Source organism: Chlorocebus sabaeus, chromosome 10 (assembly GCF_047675955.1).
Source record: "Chlorocebus sabaeus isolate Y175 chromosome 10, mChlSab1.0.hap1, whole genome shotgun sequence".
Lineage (NCBI taxonomy): Eukaryota > Metazoa > Chordata > Mammalia > Primates > Cercopithecidae > Chlorocebus > Chlorocebus sabaeus.
The window spans coordinates 128,888,534-128,913,738 of NC_132913.1; the positions used below are offsets into that span (position 1 = coordinate 128,888,534).

Here is a 25,205-nt window from a genome sequence, read left to right on the forward strand (position 1 = left end):
CCGAGAAAGGCCGTTGATGCATAGTGTTTGAGAAAGCAGTTTCATTTTCGTGTTGGTTAAAAAATTTAAAATTGAAGAGAAATTTCCTCAGATTTGAAAGCTACTTCCTAATATTCCTGGAGTAGGCTGTTTTGCCGTTGTATTTTTTTAGCCTAGGATTTAAAAAAAACTTCTAACTCAAGCCTAAAACTTCGGTGACAAATTTGCCTGATGGGATTTCAGAATAGTATTGTACAGTGAAGCTTCACTTTCTCACCCCATATGTATGTTTCCTTCCATGGTTCCACTGTGCCTAATACTGTTTTCTTTCTAATTACGGAAAACGTGCCATATTTTAAACTCTGAATACTTCCCATTCCAGTCTTCTTTGTCACTACTGTTAGAGAAAAACTATATTAATTCTGGCACTTTAAAAAATACTTTGTTACTTTTGTAACAAGTGAAACTTCTGGACCCAGTGCATTTGGCATAGATTTACGGGCCCGGATCTCTGTGTGTCTTGTTCTCTCATTTGCTGACACGTATGTGAAAGACGCCTGGCCAGAATGGAGATACTAAAGAAAGTGGGGCAGAGCAGAGCTGGGTGCCTGCGCTGCAGTGATTCAGCCCAAGTGTAGCCTCATGTTCTGAGTTCCTTAAGCAAACCATTTGTTGATGTTACTCAAAAGCTATTCCAAGTAAAATAATCACATATACCCTTAAAATTAAGATCTATAATTTAGAAGTAGCCAGTGGGATATTCTAACTGCTTTTTTAAAAACTGTCTCTGATGACTTTCTCAGCTGTTCCCCACAGCTGTTGCTACTCTAGTCAGAAAGGGATTTCATCAGTTTATCCTCTCCCTGCTGGGCTGCAGAGCTCCAGGGAGCAGGGACTTGGTTCTTCCTTGTTTTTGTTTGTTTGTTTGTTTGTTTTGAGGCGGAGTCTTGCTCTGTCGCCCAGTCTGGAGTGCAGTGGCACTATCTCGGCTCACTGCAAGCTCCGCCTCCTGGGTTCACGCCATTCTCCTGCCTCAGCCTCCCGAGTAGCTGGGACTACAGGCGCCTGCCACCGTGCCCGGCTAATTTTTTGTATTTTTAGTAGAGATGGGGTTTCACTGTGTTAGCCAGGATGGTTTCGATCTCCTGACCTCGTGATCCACCCATCTCGGCCTCCCAAAGTGCTGGGATACAGGCTTGAGCCACCGCGCCCGGCCGGTTCCTTCTTGTTCTATGTCGTGTCTCTGCTCCTAGACCTCTGCCAGCCATGCAGAAAGGACTTAGCAATTATTGGTAAAATCTTCTTTAAATGGAACAAAAATGTAAAGGGGCATTGCACCACAGTTCATTAAAAGGATGACTTAATGGGATAATAGGCACTTCGTCAAATTTTTACAATCATTTTTAGGCATGTGCAACACATTGTTTTGTTCTTCTCGTGTGAAAATTGCAGTTCACTTAAAATGCAGTCCTAATTTTGTATATCTGCACATTTCAAATTCACTTTTTTGTTCTTGATTTTCCCAGAATTGTTTTTTTCTGTAAGGGACAGGGTCTCACGCTGTACCCAGGCTGAAGTGCAGTGGCATGATCATAGCCTGCTGTAACCTCTAACTCCTGGGCTCAAGCAATCTTCCTGCCCTCGCCTCCCAAGTAGCTGGGATTCTAGGTACATGCCACCACACCTGGCTAAGGTTTTGGAGTTTTTTATTTTCTTTGGTTTTTTGGGAGATGGGAGTCTCACTTTTTTGCCCAGCTAGGGTCTTAAATTCTTAGCCTCAAGTGATCCTCCAGCCTTGGTCTTCTAAAGTCCCGGGATTATAGGTGTGAACCACTGTGCCCAGCCAGAAATAATTTTTCAAGAGATGTGTACTCCTTCCTCAGGCTTTGCAGAACTTAACAGAGGGTGGTTTAGGGTGCCTAGGGGACAGTCCAGCACCAAGTGCTATGTAGTACCAAGATCAGAAGCGCTTCTCCATGCAAAATTAAGACTTAGATGATAACCTGCAATGAAGCAGTGGAATTTGTGCTTCCTTCAAATGTAAAATTTAATTTTTGGTGTTTTACATCTTTTTTGAAGTTAAATTTCAAATATTCAGAATATGTGGTCACAGTAGTTGAAGAGAGATTCTCACCTCGTTGAAAGCTTACATGGATATGTGTCGCTGAATTGGTCATGTGAACTCAGCAAAGGGAGCAGGAAAGTTGCCTGACACATGGCAGTTGCCAGTGCTGGGAAACGGGGATGGGTTTAAAGCAGGAAGAAGACAAGGTGGCAGAAGGGGGAGGTTGCAGAGTGAGGGTTCAAGAAGTGAGCCCACCAGACCAAGGCCCTGTCATGCTCACCCGTTCCTGCAGCTCGGGAAGCACAAGTGTTCTTGACCCTACAGGATAGATATGTTCAGTTTTCTGAAAATGTGGTAAGTTTAGTGACTAGCAGAACTGATCATTGAAAACCTGCTTTACATTCTGTTTGTCAAAAATAAAAACCAACCTCTAAAGTACATTCCTCACGTTTGTGAACTGTCGTGTTTCTGATCGTATGATGTTCAAGGTCTTTAGTCTCATAGACCTGGATTCAATCTTGGCCCTGCTCCGGATAGTACTCCGACCTTGGGCAAATTAGAGTTCCTTTGAGTACACTCGAAGATCATACTCCAGACATAATGGAGCTATAGGTACTAAACACAGAATGATGTTTGCGAGGTGCTTAGCCCAGTCCAGGCCACATGTAAACACTTAACAGATTGAATGGTGTCATATGGATAAGGTCATGACAAGGTTTTTCTTTTTATTTAAAGGTGAATCAGGTCTAGGAAAATCGACTCTCATAAACAGCCTTTTCCTAACTGATCTCTACCCAGAAAGAGTCATACCTGGAGCTGCAGGTAAAAACATTCCTATGTTACTGTAAGTGTAATTCCACATGAAAGGTGCTGAAGACTGCCTAATGAATGTTTTATGTCTTAGCTCTGTTCTGTTTGTTCTTGTTCAACTTTGAACACAAGGAAAACACTTATGGGGCAGGTGCTGCACCGAGGTCCTTGGATTTGGGCTGTAGACTTTCTTTGACACGTATCCATGGATCTGTCCTCTCCGAGTTTGTTTTGTCTGTAAAATGTAATGAGTAGTTTCTGCCCATATTAAACATTTGATGAATTAAGTGAGAATGTTGTACATCAAAAATGCTGTGTGACTAGAAGATTGCTGGGATAGATGTTCTAATTCATCTACTGTTGGAAAGTTCCAGCACAGGACACCAGCATCCACAAATGCCTGTTGAATGAATTAGGCACACACAGTGAGAACCCAGGACTGGGGCTGCTGCAAGAATATGTAGTCCTTTCAGGATATTTTTGAATTCAGTTTTTAAATGAATTCGTAAATTCCTTTCTTTTCCCAGGAACAGAAATTATGATTTTTAATATTTGTGTTTTTAACCTTCCCAAGTAGCACAATAATCTTAGCTTTAACCTTCCCCTTTCTGACTCCTCTGGGATCATTTTTGCGTAATCCCCATGGTAACTTTGGAGAACCTACCTCTGCGGAGAGGTAGTGGACTCTGAAGTCACTAGTTGGGAGAATGTTGTTAATACGAGCTTTCCTCTTCGCATGCTGCTTATATTCCCTATTAAGTTTGTTTCTTTTCTAGAAAAAATTGAAAGAACTGTCCAGATTGAGGCTTCAACTGTTGAAATTGAAGAGCGAGGGGTCAAGCTACGCCTGACAGTGGTAGATACCCCTGGCTATGGTGACGCTATCAACTGCAGAGATTGGTATGCACCCGGGTGCCCAGGGATCTGCATTTGTTTATTTAATGTACTTAAATTTATAGATAGTGTTAATGAGTGATTAAGTTTGGGGTCGCTGTATATAATAAAACAGCTAGATAATTTAAAGTGTGTTAATGTTGACTTTTTAAATAATTTAAGGAATTTTATAGAGGAATTTTTCTCTGGTACTCTAGTAGGATTTGAGATCGCAAAGCCGGTCGTCCATAGATTGCTAGTGTAAATGAAACAGCTGGATTTGAGCCGTGGCTGGTGAATGAAATACTGTAGTACATCCTTTCCACGTGGAAGGAAGTGAACGAAATACTGTAGTACATCCTTTCCACATGGAAGGAAGTGAACGAAATACTGTAGTACATCCTTTCCACGTGGAAGGAAGTGAAGGAAATACTGTAGTACATCCTTTCCACGTGGAAGGAAGTGAATGAAATACTGTAGTACATCCTTTCCACGTGGAAGGAAGTGAACGAAATACTGTAGTACATCCTTTCCACGTGGAAGGAAGTGAAACCTGTTAGAGTGGATTGAGTCGTCGTGTCTGTAAATGACTGCTCATTGGCATCATTTTCACAAATAAGGAAATCAAGAAGTAGAAGATAGAGCAGTCTGTCACCTGTACTGGGCAAAAAATGCCACTTTCACTGTACAAACTCCCTCCTTGTTCTAATCCTGTCAACATAAAGCATTAGCTTTCCACTACTAGATGAAAAGGGGAAGGTTCTTTTGTCTTTCTCCTACATTTAGGAATTTCTCCCTTACATGTGAAAGTGCTGTGCTGTTTCCCAGCTCAGATAAACCTGTTCTTGACCCATGTTCTCTACCATCCTGTTCCTCTGCCCCTCTTCACAGTCACATTCCTGAAAAGAATTGGCAGCCCTGGCCAGGTGCGGTGGCTCACGCCTGTAATCCCAGCACTTTGGGAGGCTGGTTGGGGGGGTGGGGAGGGGCTGGTCACAAGGTCAGAAGTTTGAGACCAGCCTGGCCAACATAGTGAAACCCTGTCTCTACTAAAAACACAAAAATTAGCTGGGCGTGGTGGCATATGCCTATAATCCCAGCTACTCGGGAGGCTGAGGCAGGAGAATCGCTTGAACCCTGGAAGCGGAGGTTGCAGTGAGCTGAGATCACGCCACTGCACTCCAACCTGGGCGACAGAGCAAGACTCAGTTTCTCTAAAAAAAGAAAAACTTGGCCGGGCGCAGTGGCTCAAGCCTGTAATCCCAGCACTTTGGGAGGCCGAGACGGGCGGATCACGAGGTCAGGAGATCGAGACCATCCTGGCTAACACAGTGAAACCCCGTCTCTACTAAAAATACAAAAAATAGCCGGGCGAAGTGGCGGGCGCCTGTAGTCCCTGCGACTCGGGAGGCTGAGGCAGGAGAATGGCGCAAACCTGGGAGGTGGAGATTGCAGTGAGCTGAGATCCGGCCACTGCACTCCACTCCAGCCTGGGCGACAGCGTGAGACTCTGTCTCAAAAAAAAAAAAAAAAAAGAAAAACTTGGCAGCCCTGTCTACACTGGCCCTCTCTCAGGTGCATCAAAACTTATTCCATTCAAGCTTTTTTTGACTCCCAGCACTTGGGGCAATTATGCTTGGCATAGTTTCCGAAAACTTCCATTTGCCAAATTTAGGAGTCAGTCTTCTGTTCTCATCTTGAAAATGAATTATTAAATTGTATATATTTGGGCAGAGGCACTTGTTTTCCCTTTGAAGTCAGGGACCCCCTGTTTTGTACCCTATGATTATTGTTAATGTTTCTATTTCTCTCAGTTTTAAGACAATTATCTCCTATATTGATGAGCAGTTTGAGAGGTACCTGCATGACGAGAGCGGCTTGAACAGGCGGCACATCATTGATAATAGGGTGCATTGTTGCTTTTACTTTATTTCACCTTTTGGACATGGGTAAGTAATTGTTTACTGTGGAGAAATGCTTTACTACATAGGTTTGTAACTTTTACCCAGACTCTGTGTTTTAATGTAAGAATTAAGATAATTTGAGAGAGAGGAGTTTTGTATGTGTTTTTTTTAAATAAGTGACACTTCTAAAATTAATTTTAGACTTAAGCCCTTAGATGTGGCGTTTATGAAGGCAATACACAACAAGGTGAACATTGTGCCTGTCATTGCAAAAGCTGACACTCTCACCCTGAAGGAACGGGAGCGGCTGAAGAAAAGGGTGAGTGAGGCTGGCCTCCTGCTCTCCCTCAGGGTGCAACTAGGGGGCATGGGGATGAAGAAAGGAGGGTGTTAGCACACTCAGTCTACTCAGGTGTCTGCTCAGGTGTCAGGAGGCAGGGCAGGAGAATTTTTCCTGCATTTTAATGGTGGTTTTCAAGGAGAACCTAATAGTTATAAATTTTAATTTTTGCCTTCATGAAGGTATCAAATTTCTGTTCTTTAAATTCTCCTTATATTTAAAATGCCCTCTCTGAGTAGCAGTTGGTTACACACAAGTGCATTCCATAGGAGTTCAGTGACTCAAATACAGAAATGTGATCTCTTCATGAAGTTTGTTACTTTACCTAAATTGTTTACTGCAGATGACCTATACAAGGGTGTGTCTGAGTAGACTGGTTCTCTGTTCTGTTTGGGACATAGCAGTTGTCAGCCAGCAAACCGTCTCTCACCCCCGGCAGCTCCTGTGGTGCGCCCGTTTCAGTGCCCTCTTCTGTGTGTTTCTGTAAAGCCTCTTTATTGATTCTCTGCTATGTATGTTTAAATCGCTTGGTTTTTTTCTGATTATATGCTCCTTAAGAAAGTCCAAATAGTTTGTATATGCCAAACTCTAAAAATACGAATACGTCACTGAACATACTGGTATGTGCACGTAATCCCAGTTGCGGGGCAGGGTCGCGGGGTACAGCAGGGGGTTGAGGCAGAAGGATCACTTGAGCCCAGAAGTTGGAGGACTTCAGCAACATTGCAATACCCTGTCTCTTAAAAAAAAAATATATATATTTTTTAACAGAAGAATTTCTAAGCCGGGCATGGTGGCTCACGCCTGTAATCCCAGCACTTTGGGAAGCTGAGGCAGGCAGATCACCAGAGGTCAGGAGGTAGAGACCAGCCTGACCAACATACAAAACTCCACACATCTCTAAAAAATTACAAAAATTAGCTGGGCGTGGTGGTGGGCGCCTGTGGTCCCAGCTACTTGGGAGGTTGAAGCAAAAGAATCGCTTCAACCCAGGAGGCGGGGTTTGTTTGCAGTCCAGCCTGGGTGACGGAGCAAGACTCCGTCTCAAGAAAAAAAAAAAAAAAGAATTTCTTTAATTACCCACAGAAAGAACAACTGTTAAGTATATATCCTTCTAGAACATGGCTTATGTTTTTGGTTTTACAGAGTGAAATCACATAGTAATACTATTCTGCCATTTGATTTTTCTGTTTAAAAATATTTGGAAGCAGGCCGGGCGCAGTGGCTCAAGCCTGTAATCCCAGCACTTTGGGAGGCCGAGACGGGCGGATCACGAGGTCAGGAGATCGAGACCATCCTGGCTAACCCGGTGAAACCCCGTCTCTACTAAAAAATACAAAAAACTAGCCAGGCGAGGTGGCGGGCGCCTGTAGTCCCAGCTACTCGGGAGGCTGAGGCAGGAGAATGGCGTAAACCTGGGAGGCGGAGCTTGCAGTGAGCTGAGATCCGGCCACTGCACTCCAGCCTGGGCGACAGAGCGAGACTCCGTCTCAAAAAAAAAAAGAAATATTTGGAAGCAGCCTCATATTTATACTATATCCTGATACTGGATGCACAGCATTCCACTGTATGAATATACTCTATGTTGTCCAGTTTCCTGTTGATGAATAATTGGCTTACTTTTTGTTTTGCTCTGGCCCCTTTTCTTCTTTGACCAAATTTACTATTTCTTTGCCCCTTGCTATTTCTTTGTGCTAGTGATACCCTCTGTCTGGACCAGTCTTCCCTCAGATACCTGTGTGGGCAACTCTGTCACTGAGCCCAGCGCTACACACACAATTTCACATCTCCATCCCCTGCTCTGCTGGTAGCACTCCCCCCACACTGCATAAAGTATTTCTCCAGTGTATTTGTTGGCTTTTCCTGACCACTGACCCCGGGTCCTGAGATCAGGAATCTGCTTTGTTCACTTATGTATTACCAGGCTTCCGAATGATGTCTGGCACATAATAGATTTGTTGCATAATTGTTGTAATGAACATTGGTGCACATCTATCTTTTCACAATTGTGTGAGCCAAACGAATTCTTAGTAGGAAATAAAATTTAAATAACATTTAAATTTTTGAAGGATGACTAAATTTGCTCTAAAGTAAGTTCGTAACAATTTACATTTCCAAAGTGTACTCTTCTCTCCACCCCCTAAAATTGTCCTGGTTATGCTGCCAGTTTTTGTAATGTGTTTCCTATCTGAGAAATTGTATCTCATTTGAATTTGCATTTCCTTGATTGCCGAAGTGAGTATCTGTCCTGGTGTTGATGCCCGTTGGTGTATTCTCTCAAGTTGCAGGGGCTTGGCTCTTGCTTTTTTATTGATTTAACAGATATACTTCTTATTTTTAGGTGTTGACTATCACGTTGCAGATGATTTCACCTGGTTTGACTTTCATTTTTTCTGGTGTTTTTTTCCAAAGCAGTTTTTAAGCAGCACGTAGTCGTGTTTGGCAGCCTGTTCCTAAATTGTCTCAAGTGCCTGCCAGTGTTTTAGGAAGTATTTGAACCTTTGAAGAACCCCTCGAAGTGTAGACGTTTTTATGCTAATAAATACTTTAGCAATTCCCACTTAGGGGAACTTTACCTTTTGTACTCTGCTACATTAGATTTCTTTGAGATAGAAATGGGGGTGGTGTCAGGGTTAGAATGCTCTAATTCTCATCTCTAATCCTGTATGCAAAACACTTAGTGCTTGATTACAACATCTGAGGTGAATCAAAATACTTCGAGCTTTTATCCCTTCCTTCTTGGGCCTCTTTAATTACTTCTCTTTCTCCAGTTTCTCCTTGATGCCTACCAGTTTGTTCATTCTGCTGTATCTGAAAGAACCTCTTGCCTCCTGCCAGCCTCTACTAGCCTCTTGCCTTCACCAGCCTTTCTTTTAGTCAGACACTTACTGGTAGCTGTTACCTGCCTTCCCCATGATCCTGTTCACTCAGGCTTCCTGTCATCCACCTGCAGTTGCTCTCTCGTGGGCTTGGCCAACAGTTCAGTTCCCAGATGTGGGCCCCACCCGTGGGGTTGGTGTGATTGGCAGTTCTACTCCTGAAACCTCCCTTCCTTGGCTGCTGAGCCACTGTGTTTGCTTTTCTCTCTGCTGCTTTTTACCACCTACCTTCCTGAGCCCTGGAGGTCAGTATTCCTTAATATTATTTTGATCACATTATTTCTGTGGCTTCTGATTTGCCCTTCCAAGTATCTTATTTCTTGTTGTGAACCACACGTGCCCACAGGAGTCCTCTTTTGACCACTGATGAACTCGTGTCCTTCCAACTTCCCTGTCTCTTTAAATGGTCCCACAATTCTTGAAATCTTCCAGATTGAGAAATGTGTACATTATTTTTTATTCATCACTTTCTGACTCCTCTCCTTACTTTTAAATAGCTTACTAAATGTTTCCAAACTCTTCTCTCCTCCAAAGTATAAGCTCCATCTTTATGAGGCCAGCATAGGACAAAAGATGAGGTTGGCATAGATGGGTAATAGACCAGGAGAACGGCCATGAGATGAGGACAAGTGAACAAGTTCATGCTTCTTATTGCTCAGTTTCTCCCAGAGGTAAGATAGTTCCTCCCATTTAGGAATAGGATTTATGTAAAGACTGAAGGTCGAGTTACAGAATCAAGGATGTAGAGAGGAGGGCCTTTTCTGGAGTTCCGAATTAGTGCAGACATTGTGCTAAGACCAAATCTCTGATCCATTCAAGCCCTTTTTAGGTCACATTAAGGCTTTCCATTCTTAAAACCAGAGAGCAAATCCAGTGCACAGTTTGAGGTCGGGATATTTTCTGCTCACGTTGCTTTTGTTCTCTCTTCCCTGGATGGCTCGGGTACTGGGGTGAGACGAAACAAAGCTGTGGCCTGCCTGGTGCCTGTTAGGAATGCCCACCATCTAGTGGGCATTTGAGTGCTGGGGTTTTAATTGATTGACTGATGAATGAGTTCGTATTTCAATGTCAGCCCAGTTCTTTCTCCCCTCAAGCCCCATCCCCCACACTATGCCTGCTTGATAGGTCGGACTGTGGGATTTTGCTGCTGGCTGCTGGCTACCTGTTGAATGAAATACAGATCCCCAGGTCGCTAGTCTGGTGTTCATGGAACTCTCTACTTTGTAACTCCAATTTTTGTTCCCTTATCCAACTGAATGTCTTAGATTCCAACCTTTTGAATTTCTTGTTGTTCTCAAAATCCACTCCATGTGTCTTCTCTGTACCTTTGACAAGGTTTTGTTTGTTTTTTGTGTTTTTTTTCCCCATCTGGGGTACATCTTCCTTCTCTCTGCTTTTAAGACTCCTGCCTGTTCTCCAGGGTCTTCTCATGCCTATAGCTTCTCTGCGGCAGTTGCCCTTCTTGAGGCTAATTGTGATATGATTTCCATTTTAGCTGTTGTGCTGGGGCTATCGTTAGTCTTCCTACTGCTTTGTACATTGAGGGTAGTGGTGCATTATTGCTAATGTTTTTTTTTTTTTTTTGAGACGGAGTCTCGCTGTGTCACCTAGGATGGAGTGCAGTGGCACAAGCTCGGCTCCCTGCAAGCTCCGCCTCCCGGGTTCATGCCATTCTCCTGCCTCAGCCTCCCCAGTAACTGGGACTACAGGCGCCCACTGCCACGCCTGGCTAATTTTGTGTATATTTAGTAGAGACAGAGTTTCACCGTGTTAGCCAGGATGGTCTTGATCTCCTGACCTTGTGATCCGCCCACCTCAGCCTCCCAGAGTGTTGGGATTACAGGCGTGAGCCACCGTGCCTGGCCGCAGTTTTATAAATTTATTTGACAGTAACTTGCATAATCAGTTTGATTATTGACGTTTGAATGATTCTGATGTATTTCTTACACAGTGAGTTAGAATTGGCTATAATAACATAGGCAGTTTGTTAAAATTGATCCTGGTTTTGTCATTCTCTCAGATTCTGGATGAAATTGAAGAACATAACATCAAAATCTATCACTTACCTGATGCAGAATCAGATGAAGATGAAGATTTTAAAGAGCAGACTAGACTTCTCAAGGTAAGAACTGGCTTCAAATGCACAACATAAATAACTCCTGTTTACTGTTGTCCATGTTAAGATGAGAGCGATTGTCTGGGTATGTTGCTTTAAATATATTTTAAGGCCTCGCAGTGGCTCATGCCTATAATCCCAGCAGTTTGAGAGGCCAAGGCAGATGGATCAGTTGAGGCCAGGAGTTCCAGACCATCCTGGCCAACATGGTGAAATCTCATCTCCATCAAAAATACAAAAATTAGGTGGGTGTGGTGGTGCACACCTGTAGTCGCAGCCACACGGGAGGCTAAGGCGGGAGAATCACTTGAACCCAGGAGGCAGAGGTTGCAGTGAGCTGAGATCGTGCCACTGTACTCCATCCTGGCGACAGAGCAAGAGTCTGTCTCCCAAAAAAAAATATTGTACAGCTATCACCTAAAGCTTAGAAATTTTATTGTAGGTTTAATTTGTTTTCATACAGTTTGTCCCATGTGGAACGTATCTGACAGTTCTCAAGAAAATGTTACGTACCCCCAGATTTCCAATTAAATTTTGTAGTCAGTAGCAATGTGTTAAGTCTGTGCTGATGTTCTCGTGTTCACAGTGAACTCTGGAGTTCCCTGTGTGGAGCCTGTCTACTCTGTGTGTCTCTTTCTAGGCTAGCATCCCGTTCTCTGTGGTTGGCTCCAATCAGTTGATTGAAGCCAAAGGAAAGAAGGTCAGAGGCCGCCTCTACCCCTGGGGTGTTGTGGAGGTGGAGAACCCAGAGCACAACGACTTTCTGAAGCTGAGAACCATGCTCATGTAAGACATTTGGTGTGTTCCTTCTGGCAGAATTTGGCATGAAGAATATGGATTTTAAACGGGGTGTACACTTGACCTCCAAGGTAGTTGCAGCCAGCAGCTTCATTGCCATACTCAGTGTTTCTCACATTGCAGAAGTGGTGTGGGGCTGTTGCAGCTTGGTGCTGAGAACCCTCACCCAGGGGCCCTCTGTGGCACTACTAAACTAGCTCTTCTGCCTGTGGCCTGTAACCTGTAGTACCTTTCCTTCCTGCTAAGATCTTATATCTTTGATGTTAAAAGGAGACTAGAACCTAAACTGGGGTCTGAGAGGTCCCTGGTGCTAGTAAGGAAATGGTCAGACTGTGTAGGCCCCTGGTCCGCTGCTCCAGGCTGAGCCACACCTGGGCCCTGCTCACCAGTCTGAGACTCATTGGATGGCCCTGGTTAGCTTTTTGTGTCTTCCATTTATTATTAATAACAATTACAGACCTGACTACAAAAATAGACGTCTTTTCCTTTAAAAATAAATTTCATGGCTGGGCGTGGTGGCTCACGCCTGTAATTCCAACACTTTGGGAGGCCGAGGCTGGCGGATCTCGAGGTCAGGAGTTCGAGACCAGCCTGACCGACATGGTGAAACCCCATCTCTACTAAAATTACAAAAACAAAATTAGCCAAGCGTGATGGCACGCACCTGTAATCCCAGCTACTCAGGAGGCTGAGGCAGGAGAATCACTTGAACCTGGGAGGCAGAGGTTGCAGTGAGCTGAGATTGCACCACTGCACTCCAGCCTGGAAGATGGAGTGAGACTCCGTCTCAAAATAATAAAAATAAATAAATTAGTTAATTAATTAATTTCACATACAGTAGCATGCATACATTGCTTTTACTTTTGAAAAAAGAGGCTGAGGCCGGGTGCGGTGGCTCACACCTGTACTCCTAGCACTTTGGGAGGCCAAGGCGGGAGGATCACTTGAGGTCAGGAGTTTGAAACCAGCCTGGCCAACATGGTGAAACCCTGTCTCTACTAAAAATAAAAAAAAATTAACCAGGCGTGGTGGTGGGTGCCTATAAGTCCCAGCTACTTGGGAGACCGAGGCAGGAGAATCTCCTGAACCTGGAGGCAGAGGTTGCAGTGAGCCGAGATTGCGCCACTGCACTCCAGACTGGGCAACAAGAGCGAGACTTCATCTCAACAAAAAGAACAGGCTGAGAGTATCGCTTAAACTATACCTCTTTTATCAGAGGACTTCAAAGAATGACCCATACGGAGAAATCAACGTTTTGATTAGCTGAAAGTTGCTATATATTTGCCACATGTCTCACTTAGTTTAGCAATTTGTAGTAAGTTAAAATCAGTAACATGTTAAAACATCCAAGCTTTGTCAAACACAATTTAATGGTCGTGTAAGAAGTTAAGTGCACTCAGCTCCTCCAGGGCTGCATCCTTGGCTGTCCCGATCCCCATTATTGAGGGGGGTGTAGAGGTTGAAGACAGGGTTTGGGGACTTCACTTTAGTGTCAGTTGTGTGTTTCTCACAATGAGGTAGAGTGAGCCCCTCCTTGGCTATCTCAATCCATTTCCCTGGATCCTGAATAAATAGGAGTGTGTTACAATGTTTTGCTCATTCTGGACTGCTTAAGTATTTTGAGTAAGCTAGGCAATTAAAAAGTCATAAGATGAATGGAAGGTTGAGTTGTTGACTAATATTCTTGGATCCAGAATATTAGTCCTTCACTTTATAGTCTTCTGCATAGCTTAAGCTAACCAACTCTCTTCTTATATGAGAGTAATATATAAATTTTGAGTTATAGGAGGCATGAATATTTTCATTACATTTTCTGTAAGTCCTGTTAGAAGAGTGTCTTCTATTTCAGACATTGTTGACCTAAAAATCTCTTAAAATCTGTCTATCTGCCATCCTGTGGTAGAGATGGCCTCATACGGGGTGGCATTGCCTCTGGCAGAAATCCTGCTGAGAGACTCAGTCCAGACCTGTGTTTGTGTATCATTGATTGGGGAACAAAGGGAGAGCTATACCTCATTAGACGTTTCCACGGCCATACTCCTTATCCTGAAATCCCAGCAGCTTTATGTACAATTTACCAAGTAATTTTAATTACTGCTATTTCTTCTATGTACTTGATGGGTGGTTTTTTTTCTCGTGAGAATGTCACATGCATGAGGCCACCTTAGTGTATTCCTCTTCTCTTTCAGCACACACATGCAGGATCTCCAGGAGGTGACCCAGGACCTTCATTATGAAAACTTCCGTTCTGAGAGACTTAAGAGAGGCGGCAGGTCATCATCACACTGTGCCCCTTCCTCTGTATTGTGTCCCCCTGAGCCATGATGTTCCTCTTCCTCTGTGTGTTCAGCTCAGCCTTCTTGACCATTAAGCAACATGGTTTGGTTTCCTACTCAAAAGTTACTATAAAAGAGTTGTTAATTTAATCAAATTATGCTCTTTTAGCCTTTAAAAAAAAAAAGTACATTTAATGATACGCACATAAAAACTTTAGGCCAGGCATGGTGGCTCATGCCTTAATCCCGGCACCTTGGGAGACCAAGGCGAGGTAGATTGCTTGAGCTCAGGAGTTTTGAGACCATAGGATTACATGGTGAAATCCCATCTCTACAAAAATTTAAAAAAAAAAAAATTAGCCGAGCATGGTAGCACATACTACTCAGGAGGCTGAGTTGGGAGGAGCAGTTGAGCCTGGGAGGTGCAGTGAGCTGTAATTGTACCACTACACTTCATCCTGGGCAATAAAACAAGACCCTGTCTCAAAAAACAAACAAACAAAGACTTTAGACCTTTAGGACAGGCCAGAGGCTTGTGTCGAGTCCTCTTTCAAAAGCATCACTCTGTGCATGAGGACAAACTTGTTGCCATTAAGAAACTGCAGCGCCTGAGTTAAGGGTGAGGCCAGGATGAGTGACTTCCAAGCAGCCAGTGGCCACTGAAGCAGCAGCTTCAATCCTTGTAAAGTCCTGCAGCCAGCCTCACTCATCTTTTCTTTTTAGCCATGCTAATATGTCTTTATGTAAGTTATACATAACGTTGTACACAGTGAAGTCTAATTATGAGTTTGGAAACCACATTAAGAAAGATTTTAGAGGCAGCTAGAAAATTCCACCCTCTGGAAGCTGAGCAGGTGCTGGCCCTGAGACGGGGATTAGTGTGCTCTGCAGAGCATGATTCTCAGGTGTGCTTGCAGAGCTCGCCCTCTGCCCCTCACTCACACAGATCCTGCTCCTTCCTTAAGTGTGGTGACTACATTCGTATTAATAAAGAGTAGCTCATCTCAAAGCGAATTCTTCAGATAATACCTGTTTTTTGAGTGGGTAACAGCAAGTGTTGTCACTCAAGCTTAAGAGTAAGAAAAGTCTCTTCAATGTTCCATTTCATGTTGTTTGAACTTTTTAAAAAAATCATTCTGTTTCCTTTTTATTCATTATATCTAATTGGAAAAATGATAGGCCGGGCGTGGTGGCACACGCCTGTATTCCCAGCAATTTGGGAGGCCAAGGCGGGCGGATCACTTGAGGTTCGGACGAGCCTGGCCAACATGGCGAAACCCCGTCTCTACTAAACATAAAAAAATTAGCCGGGCGTGGTAGCGCGCATCTGTAATCCCAGCTACCTGGGAGGCTAAGGTGGGAGGATTGCTTGAACCTAGGGGGTGGGGGTTGCAGTGAACCAAGCTCATGCCACTACACTCCAGCCTGTGCAACAGAGCAAGACACCATCTCAGTAAAAAAAAGAAAAAGGATGAATACATGTCATTTTAAATTTTAAAGTAGAATTTGGTGGGGGGGTATCAAATAACTATTTGTTGCAGCATTATAATTCTGATTTCTTTCAATTCTTAGGAAAGTGGAGAATGAGGACATGAATAAAGACCAGATCTTGCTGGAAAAAGAAGCTGAGGTAAGTAGAAAAGTATTATTGATTGGTTGGTGGTTTTGTTTGTTTTGAGACAAGGGTTTTGCACTGTTGCCCAGGCTGGAGTGCAGTGGTGTGATCTCGGCTCACTGCAACCTCTGCCTCCCGGGTTCAAGCCATTCTCCTGCCTCAGCCTCCTGGGTAGCTGGGACTACAGGTGCCCGCCACCATGCCTGGCTAGGTCTTTTTTTATTTATAGTAAAGATGGGGTTTCGCCATGTTGGCCAGGCTGGTCTCAAACTTCTGACCTCTTGTGATCTGCCCACCTTGGCCTCCCAAAGTGCTGGGATTACAGGTATGAGCCACTGCGCGCAGCCGAAAAGTACTGTTCTTATGACTAAAGCTGTTTCGTGTTTACATCGATAGATACCATTGGTAATTAACTTGTAATTTATAGTTTTTCTTTTTTAATTTGTTGAGGAGGATACATACAACTATTTTATTACTATATATACACATGTATAATAATAAACATGGATACTTACATAGCATACATAATGCTTCATATATTTAGCTGAAAGACTTCGGAGACAATTTAGTAATGTCACTGATTTTTGTAAGTAGATCATAGATATGGAAATATGCGCTGTTGTAAAGCTGGCATTCAGATCTGCCGGAGTTTTGGAAGGCAAACACATTATTCAGTAAACAATAGGATCATAATGGGCTAGCCTGTTGGAAACAGAAAGAAAATACTTCTTTCGTCAAATTAATTCAGTATTGATCAAATATTTTAATGTTAAAAATAACCGCAAAGTTACCTGAAGAAAATTTAGTTGAACGTTTTATAATACTTTCCTGGAGGCATTTCTGAATACATACAAATCATAATGATAAGGATAAAGATGAATTAACGTTCACTCTTTTTGGCCAGGCATTGTGGGTTACACTTATAGTCCCAGCACTTTAGGCGGCCAAGGTAGGAGAATCACTTCATGCCAGGAGTTCAAGACTAGCTAGGGCAACAGAGTGAGGCCCCCCGTCTCTACAAAAAAATTAAAAAATAATTAGCCATGCATGTTGGTATGTACTTGTAGTCCCAGCTACTCGGGAGGCTGAGGCAGAAGGATCCCCTGAGCCCAGGAGTTCAAGGATGCAGTGAGCTATGTTTGCGCCACTGCAGTCTAGCCTACGCGAAAGAGCAAGATCCCATCCCTTTAAAAACAAATATATATATATATGTATGTATATCTATTATTTTTATTGTGAGGCCTTCGTTGCCCTCCAGAAAAGCTGACTCATTCCCATTCCCCTTTACTTTGCATTTCCCACTGTCATCAGTCTCTTTCCCTCCTTTTAGGTTAGAAAATTTCTCATATTGGCCGGGTGCAGTGGCTCACACTTGTAATCCCAGCACTTTGGGAGGCGGAGGCGGGCAGATCATGAGGTCAGGAGTTTGAGACCAGCCTGACCAACATGGTGAAACCCCGTCTCTACTAAAAATACAAAAATTAGCTGGGCGTGGTGGTGTGTGCCTGTAATCCCAGCTACTCAGGAGGCTGAGGCAGGAGAATCGCTTGAACCCGGGAGGTGGAGGTAGCAGTGAGCTAAGCTTGTGCCGCTGCACTCTAGCCTAGGCGACAGAGTGAGACTCTGTCTTAAGAAAATTTATCATATTGTCTTATCTTTCTTTGGTTATTGTTTCTGTTTGACTTGCATATTCATATCATTTACTTGGTTTTCTCTTTAGCTGTTGGCTTTTTAATCGATTGGTAAGAAGTCTTTATATAATAACTCTGTCATGTTTTGGGAAAGTATAGAAGTTGAAATTTTAGGAGTCACAGAACACCCAGAAGTAATGTTCAAAGACAGCAAACCTCGAAAACCTATGTGTGTGTTCACAGCTCCGCCGCATGCAAGAGATGATTGCAAGGATGCAGGCGCAGATGCAGATGCAGATGCAGGGCGGGGATGGCGATGGTGGGGCTCTCGGGCACCACGTGTAAGGCCATGTGCACATATCAAGAAGTCACAGGTAGGCCCTGTTGTCCCTTAGCCTGGAAGACAGGCAGTTGTTACTAACATTGTTGTAGCAGCTTAAATATGACAGGTTCCTCCTTAAGCCTCATTAATGTTTTGCATTTTGAAGTAACTCCATCACTAATCTTAAACGAGAAGAGATTGCTCCTGAAAAACAGAAGCCGCTACTTTGCCACCTACTTTCTAGTAAAGATTTCTCACATTTTTGTCTCTTTTTTTTTTAATAATTACAACTTTTATTTTATTGGGGTACATTTGCAGGTTATTTTCTAAGCTTGCAAATATCAACATTAGAAGGAAATTATGTATTAAAGCACCTTTATTAGTTGTATTATTGGAAATTTGTTAATTGTTAAAACATCTCTTTAAAGGGAATACAAATGTATTATTAAAACAGCTTGTACAGATTAAAAGTGAAGATGACACAAGGAGGAAGAATTATGCCAGGTAGATAAGGGTTCCCTGGATGGAGACCGCTGACCTCCTGTTCCTCAGATAGCTTTGTCCCGACTGACGGTCATTAGTGTGTGCTGGTCTGCCTGCTTGAAAAGAATCTGCAGACTCTAGACACTGAGGACCAGGAAGAGGCGCATGTCCACTCCCTTGTGTCTTATGGACAGGCAGGCTCTGCGAACTGGCCAGGTGGCCTCTCCCATCACTTGCCAGAGGAAAAGCATGAAAGGTAAAGTCAGGTAACGACCTAAGAGTCCAAAGAAGAGGGTAGGTCACATGATGCTGGGGTAAAGGCAAACCTTATACAAGAGATGTGATTAGAGCTTGAAAGAGAGTTTGAGTTGGCCAAGATGTGAGGAAGAAGCGTTGGGAATTTTGTAGATGGTCTCCCCTACAATTCAGGGACCTCATTCTGGAAGCATGAGTGTGTTCATGAAAACGGGGAAGGGACTTGAACCTTCACCGACTTATGGCAGGGTGGGTGGGCAGAAGGCAGGGAGTCTTGAGGCCTCTATGACATAGGGACGAGTGGCTGAGGAAGGACCCGGAGTGTCTTGCTGGAGCCTTAGTCACCAAGCCGTCTTGCAGCTACTGGGAAAGGTGTTCCTGTAAAATACAGTGTTTACACAAAATGCACAAAATATGTTCATGTAAAAGACAGCGTTTACACAGAATGCACAAAATCTGTATGTACAGTTCGATACGTTACTGTGCAGCTCACTGGGAAAGGTGTTCATGTAAAATACAGCATTTACACAGAATGCACAAAATCTGTATGTACAGTTTGGTACGTTACTGTAAAGAAAACACCCATGTCACCCCCAGCTGGGTCCAAGTTGGTTGCTTTAGTTTCATCATCACATTGACACCTTAGAATAGTCCTGAGGGTATGTGCTCAGTTCACACTTTACTGATAAGGAAATTGTTGCTGCTCTGAGAGTTTAACATTATTTGCTGATGGTCCCGTAACTTTTAAACGATGGCCTGCTGACTCTAGAGGCGGGTCCTGCATCACCCGTGCTGGCATGTGACTGGGGAAGTGAGGGCACAGTGGAAGGAGACAAGGATGCCTCCGCGATGCAGCTCATTTGAAGCAGGAAGCAGTGACAGGTGTTTGCTCATTTTCTCTGAGCTTCTGGTTTCAACCTTATGGAATGAAAATTTTACTTTTAGATAGATAAAATTTCATTTCTGTATACTTTTTAGTTTTGCGGCATTTCCAGTTTCCAAGAGCCTTATGAGTGGTGTTTTGATTCAGTTAACTTTGTGGTCATGTAAGCCCTGCCTTTTGTTCAGTTTATGAGAAAAGTAGAAGTTAATGATCAATGCAGCAGACATTGCCTCACTCACACCTAAGTGTGTTTTGTTTTCTTTTTTCTAGAAGACACTTTCCTGGATAAAAAAGAAAACATTCCAGATGCGTGATCCAGCTGTGTGTTTTCAATCCTTGGGAGGGTGCCATCCACATTTTAACAGTACCTGTGCCTGAGAATTTAATTTTTAAAAGACTTTTGATGTGTTTTTTGTATGAAGTACTTTTAACATATGTATTTCGTTGCTATGTTACACTCTGTATTTTGTGAGGTGAATGTTTTCCTTTTCTTTCTCCCTAACCACTAATGTTAGAATTGATTTCCAAGAATTGGCATGTATGCTTAATACTGAATTTCTTTGATTTAACTGACTTAACAACTGACTAACCATTGATGAGCACTCTTGATTTATATCTAGAACATTCAGATTTACCCATAATCTGAGTGGTAGAGGTGTGAGCCTAGTGATGTAGAAAGATGCACTGACTTGGTGCAAGGCCATCTGCTTACCACATCATACCATTTGGAGACTCTTTGCTTCCTTGCTTTTATGCTTGTACACAACACCTAAAACCAGTTTTGCTGCTATAATTCTATACTGTTGATTCGTCTGTGATTTTATCTCTTAACCAAATAAAACAGAATAGAATTTCCTAATGAGATACATCTTTATACTTAAACAGCTTTTTTAGAGGTGAGTTTTAAAGAAGTCTCTTAATTCTGATCTAGGTCATTTTTAAAACCCCTATGCAAAGAACTCACCGCAAGCCACTTTTTGTAGTGTTCTCCACTAATACTGGTTATCCTGTGCTACAGAGAAAATCAAAGTAGTCATGAGCTCCAGTTTTTGTATTGCAATTAAGACTCTTACCTACAAAACGAGATTCAGTAAACTTTTTACTCAACCAAATTAAAATTTTTAAGGAAAATTAGCAGTTGGTCTATTCAGAATCCAACCTTTTTATATTTTATATTGCACTTTAGTGTATTTTCTGTAACTGTAGTAGATCTGCCTCCCCTATGGAAATTGGGGTCTGTTGGTGGGCGTGCTCCTGAAGCACAGCTTCATTGAAAAGTGTTTCCTCCCTAAGGCCTTGGTGCCCGGAACCTCTGATGCCTACGGGTGTTCCTGATTTGGGTTTCCTTTAAATACCCCCTTTTTGAGTGACTTTCTGATGGGAGGAAAATAGCAGTAATCATTTTTTTGTGTGCAGACTGTCTCATTTATTTTTAGCCATTGTCGTTTTCATTCATTTTGTGTAATATAAACCATGTGTCTTGTCAAAGTGAAAGACATTTTAAATCTGTAGCATGGGCTACGGGGCAGGTGCGCACAGTCGAAGCCACACCTGATCCGTTTTCTGTGCACTGTAGCCTTAGTGTCACCTTTCCTCCTGTGTCTCCCTGTGGTACACTCCAGCGGTTGCCTTTTTTATCATTTCTACTGAAGTTGGGAAATTCAGCCCGAGAAAGTGACAGATGAAAGGAGACAATGGTTGTGTAGGGAGATGGAGAAAATGCTTAATCTGAGGATGAGACAGGGTTTTTTGGTTTTTGTGGGGGCTAGAAAAAAACATAAAATGAGACAGTTAAATAATAATACGAAGGTGTGCTACAGAAAATCTGGTATTCTTGCTAACATTGCCCCTTCACTGTTGCTTAATTGTGAATAGCCAAAAGCTATATGTTATGGCTTGTTGTGTGAAGGTAACTAAGCAAAAGTGTTCCATGACTTTCGAGTACATCCATGCAGAGTCCATTATTTGAGTTTGCCATTTAATAACTTTGTTGGAAAATCTATAAAAAAGAAAAACAAGTTTGCAAGTGACTAAGCCCCGCATATGTTTGAGTGAAAGTACTTCAGGCACGCTGCCTCCTGGTAACAGCTGTGCAGGGAGGGAGGATCCACACTGCTACACTTCTCATCCCCTTTGGTTTTACTACCCAAATCTAAATAGATACTTTTGATTATAGATAACTGCTCTTTTACTAAGAGATAGTCTCTACCTGTAGAAATGTATTTTGAAAACACTTATTTTACACAGCAATTTTGTATCCATTTATACTAACCTTTTATCAATAAAGTACTATTGTTTAGATATTAAATGAGTATTTCTCTTGGTTATTTGCAAGGGAAAGTTGTGAGGTTTTCTGGGAAAATTCAAAGTCTTGAGAACATCTGTGTATAAAATGAAGAAAAATTACTTGCATCAATAGCATCAGTACTGAACAACTGTGTATGTATTGGAGATCGAGCCCAAAAGAAAGCGCAAAAGATTGAAAAGGAATTATTTACAGGTGATCAGATCATATACTTAGAAAGTATAAGACATCTGGTGAAAATTAACACTAAGAGGTCAGTGATACCTATTTACTAATTAGAAATTAGTGAGAAAAGAAAGATCGCATTGATAATAGCAACTACTAAATTGCTGGAAATGTAAGTGAATGATTGAAATATAGGAAGAAATTTCTAACCTATAAATTTTCAAGAGTAGGTTAAGAAGACTCTATTGCTTGAGTAAAGGAAACTGGAAACCTGAACCGATCTGGGTGGCTGGACGCCTACACTCCAAGGCCTCTAGCCTTCTTGCTGCCCACTGGACTGACCATCCTGGGACCCACCTGGGCCCCTTTTACCTTGCTATCAGTGTTTTCTGAACTTCTTCCTTATAGACTCCTGGGTACTAGAACTCTTGCTGTCTCTCCTTCCTCAGCTGACAGCTGCCACGCCTGCTGCCTTCCCTCCAGACTGCCAGCCTCGGGTCCCCAGCACACACCCTGCAGCCTGCCAGGGGTCAGTACCACTCTCTGGCCAGGCTCTCACCTGCACTATCCCCACCTGGCCCTGTCTGCCTGCAGGCAGGGTCCTCTGTTCTGGGGCGTGTGCACCGCTCTGGCCTGGAGCTGTCATTGGAGGCTGGTTAGAGGAAAAGCCCCAGAGGAGGATGACACATGAGAGGGAGCATCCCGCAGGGCTGAGCCCAGTCTTGCTGTGCCCGGTTCTGGGGCGTGTGCACCACTTGGGGCCTGGTGGTATCACTGGGGGCTGGTTAGAGGAAAAGCCCCAGAGGTGGGTGACATGAGGGGAGCATCCCACACAGCTGAGCCCAGTCTTGGTGTGCCCAGGTCTCAGACCCCATAGTTGTCTCAGGAGAAGCAGAGGTTCCCCTGAGCCAGCTTTTCTCCTGTCTGGGCTTTTGGGAAACGAAGGGTCAGGCTTCACTCTGGAATCCACAGCACCATGGGAGAAGTCTCGTAAGTGCCTGGGTTATTTCCTGAACTATTATTACCTCAACAGCCACATGGTGACAGTGGGTTCCAGGGGCGGGCTAGGAGGGCACGATGGGTAAGGTCTTGAAGAACACATGAAGCCCTCGAGAGAAGGGAAGTATGGTACAGCAAGTCAGGTTTCCATTCTCTAGTGGGGGTCCCTAGGCGAGAGGAAGACCGTCCTGGCCGCCTCTGCGGAGCAGCCTGTCTCAGCCTTAGCAGACACACGGGTGATCCTTCGATGATCCCCTTCGGTCCCTGTAACCCCACGAGGGATGCAATGCGGAGGGGTAAGGAGGAGGCCGGCGGTCAGGGACTGAGCCTGAGGGTGTGCAAGGAGAGCCGCCAAGACCTCCCCCCCGCCCACCGAACCTAAGCCTCGCCCAGGACCGAGCCCCGCCCAACCAACCGAGGCCCCGCCCAGCGAGCCTAGGCCTCGCCTAGGACACTGCCTCGCTCCGCACGCCGACGCCCCGCCCAACGAGCCGAGCTCAGCACAGATTTAGATTCTAAGTCGCTGCCCGCCTGGTCCCGCCCCTTCTCCGTCCGTTCACCAATCAGAACTCGATCTTGCTCTTTCAGGCCGCGGGCTGGGGAGGCTCCGCCTTGGCGCCGCGCAGGCCAATCGACTGCGCGTCCGCGGCGCGGGGGCGGGGTCAGGGCGGGGCGCGCGGCGCGGGGGCTGCCGGCGGGCAGTCGGGAGCAGGCGACGCGGACGCGAGTTTGGAGGCTGGAACTGGCGACTGAGGAGGCCGGGCCAGGCCGGTGAGGACGAGGCGGGCGAGCGAGAGGGCGAGGGTGAGGACGTGGAGCGGCCTGGGCGCGAGGGGCCGGGGTGGGCCTCTCCAGGTGGGCGGTGAAGCCCGAGGCCCGTGGCGAGAGGCCCAGGCGGGGCGGGCGCTGAGGCCTTGGTCCACCAGAGGTGGTCCCGCCCGGCCTCTGAAGGCCTTCGTGAGGCGGCTGGAGCTCCTAGGCGGGTCCCGGTTAGAGGAGCTCCGTCTGTAGGGAGCCTGCCCGGTGGGGGCAGGCGGGGCGGTGGGCCGGGGAGTGTCGCGCGTGAACTCCCGGGTTGAGGGGTGCCGCGTGGAGGAGGCCGGTGGGGCTGTAGACCGGGGAGTGTCGCGCGTGGGCTCGCGGGTTGAGGAGTGCCCCGTGGAGGCCGGCAGGGCCGTGGGCCAGGGAGTGCCCCACCCCGGAGGAACACCCCAGAGTGGGCCATAGGGACCCGCACGGTGTGGGCCTGGAGGTGCCTGGTGGAGGCATTTTGAGCCGTTTGCCTTTTTAGTGTTTCTTTAAATTGTGTCTTAATTTAGGGGGGAATCAAGTGTTAGGTGTTCATATTTTTACTCCACTGAGGGCTGGAAATACTTCTAAGCCAGTGGGTAGCCTACCATGGGAAACCCGTGAAAAATGGGGACCAGAGTATGGCCCAGTACATTACACACCCAGATTATAGGCACCTTTTCCATTTACGCTATGGCAGCAACCCGCGGGCCTATCATGTGCCACTAATGGATGTGAAAAACAGAAATTAGAACAAGGCATCACTGAAGGAAAGATTGTCAATTCATAGTGTTAAAAAAGGATGGGCAGATTTAAAACCCAAGGCCAAATCTTTAAAGGGTAGTTTTTCTCTCTGGGTTTGGTTTTTTGTTTGTTTGTTTGTTTTGGTTTTTTCCATGAGGTTTTTTTGTCTCGGCCACTGTGGAAATGTTTGATAACCCTGACGTGCCAGTGAGCGTGTTGGTCTTGTGTAGACTGCCTTGTAACAGGCGACACAGATTTTCTCAGTACCAGAGAGATGGGAGAGGACATTTGAGATAGGCAAGCATGGAGTAACCTTTACTTGTAGGCCAAATATAATTTAAATTTTCTACACCTGCTTGTTGAAAGTTGTTTTTTGTTTTTGTTTTTGTTTTTGAGGTCCTTAAAAGTTTGGGAAGGACTTCATGGTCGTTATTTATTCAGGTTTCCAAAACTCTTCAGAGACATGACCAAGTTGCACAGCCCCATTTTAAAGCACAGGAAAGGGAGGTTGAGAGAGATGGAATGACCAGTTTAGGGTCACACCTAGGGTACTTGCAGATACCGTCTGTACTTCTCATTTTAAAGTACAGGAAAGGGAGGTTGAGAGAGATGGAATGACCAGTTTAGGGTCACACCTAGGGTACTTGCAGATACCGTCTGTACTTCTCATGTGCCCTACCTTGTTGCAGATTCTCATTAGATGGTTCACTATTAACAAACTAAATGCTGATGATGCAGTTTCCTGGACTGCAGAAGTTTGCTGGCTTATTTACATACAGGACTATCAGTTGTTAGTAGATTTCCAGGTTCCTTCTATACTAATTCCTTTCCCAAAGAGGAAGTCGATAGAAGGTGAATTCATTTATCTCTGCCTCAGGTTCCTTATTCAAAAAATGAGTTTAAAATGTACTTACCTTGGCCAGGCACAGTGGCTGTAATCCCAGCACTTTGGGAGGCTGAGGCAGGCAGATTAC

The 25,205-nt window shown here is 44.4% G+C and overlaps 2 protein-coding genes across 8 annotated transcripts in view; both read left to right on the top strand.

The window, feature by feature from the left end:
• Positions 1-21,537, top strand: part of SEPTIN2 (septin 2) — a 41,293-nt gene extending 19,756 nt beyond the window's left edge. For both annotated transcript variants that reach the window (XM_007966981.3, XM_007966980.3), the window contains exons 4-13: positions 2,780-2,866; positions 3,631-3,754; positions 5,542-5,676; positions 5,833-5,950; positions 10,871-10,972; positions 11,607-11,752; positions 13,954-14,037; positions 15,613-15,670; positions 17,530-17,660; positions 19,500-21,537. In XM_007966981.3, coding sequence (XP_007965172.1) covers positions 2,780-2,866; positions 3,631-3,754; positions 5,542-5,676; positions 5,833-5,950; positions 10,871-10,972; positions 11,607-11,752; positions 13,954-14,037; positions 15,613-15,670; positions 17,530-17,631 — 956 coding nt within the window. In that variant the 3' untranslated portion in view covers positions 17,632-17,660; positions 19,500-21,537. The remainder of the gene's footprint in view (positions 1-2,779; positions 2,867-3,630; positions 3,755-5,541; positions 5,677-5,832; positions 5,951-10,870; positions 10,973-11,606; positions 11,753-13,953; positions 14,038-15,612; positions 15,671-17,529; positions 17,661-19,499) is intronic.
• Positions 21,538-23,365: 1,828 nt separating this feature from the next.
• Positions 23,366-25,205, top strand: part of FARP2 (FERM, ARH/RhoGEF and pleckstrin domain protein 2) — a 149,351-nt gene continuing 147,511 nt past the window's right edge. For 3 of the 6 annotated variants that reach the window (XM_007966994.3, XM_073020232.1, XM_038000597.2), the window contains exon 1: positions 23,378-23,502. The gene's annotated coding sequence lies outside the window, so the exon portion shown is untranslated. Of the gene's footprint in view, positions 23,503-25,205 lie in introns of all 6 variants that reach the window. The other 3 variants (XM_007966995.3, XM_007966996.3, XM_038000596.2) reach the window with 3 other exon arrangements.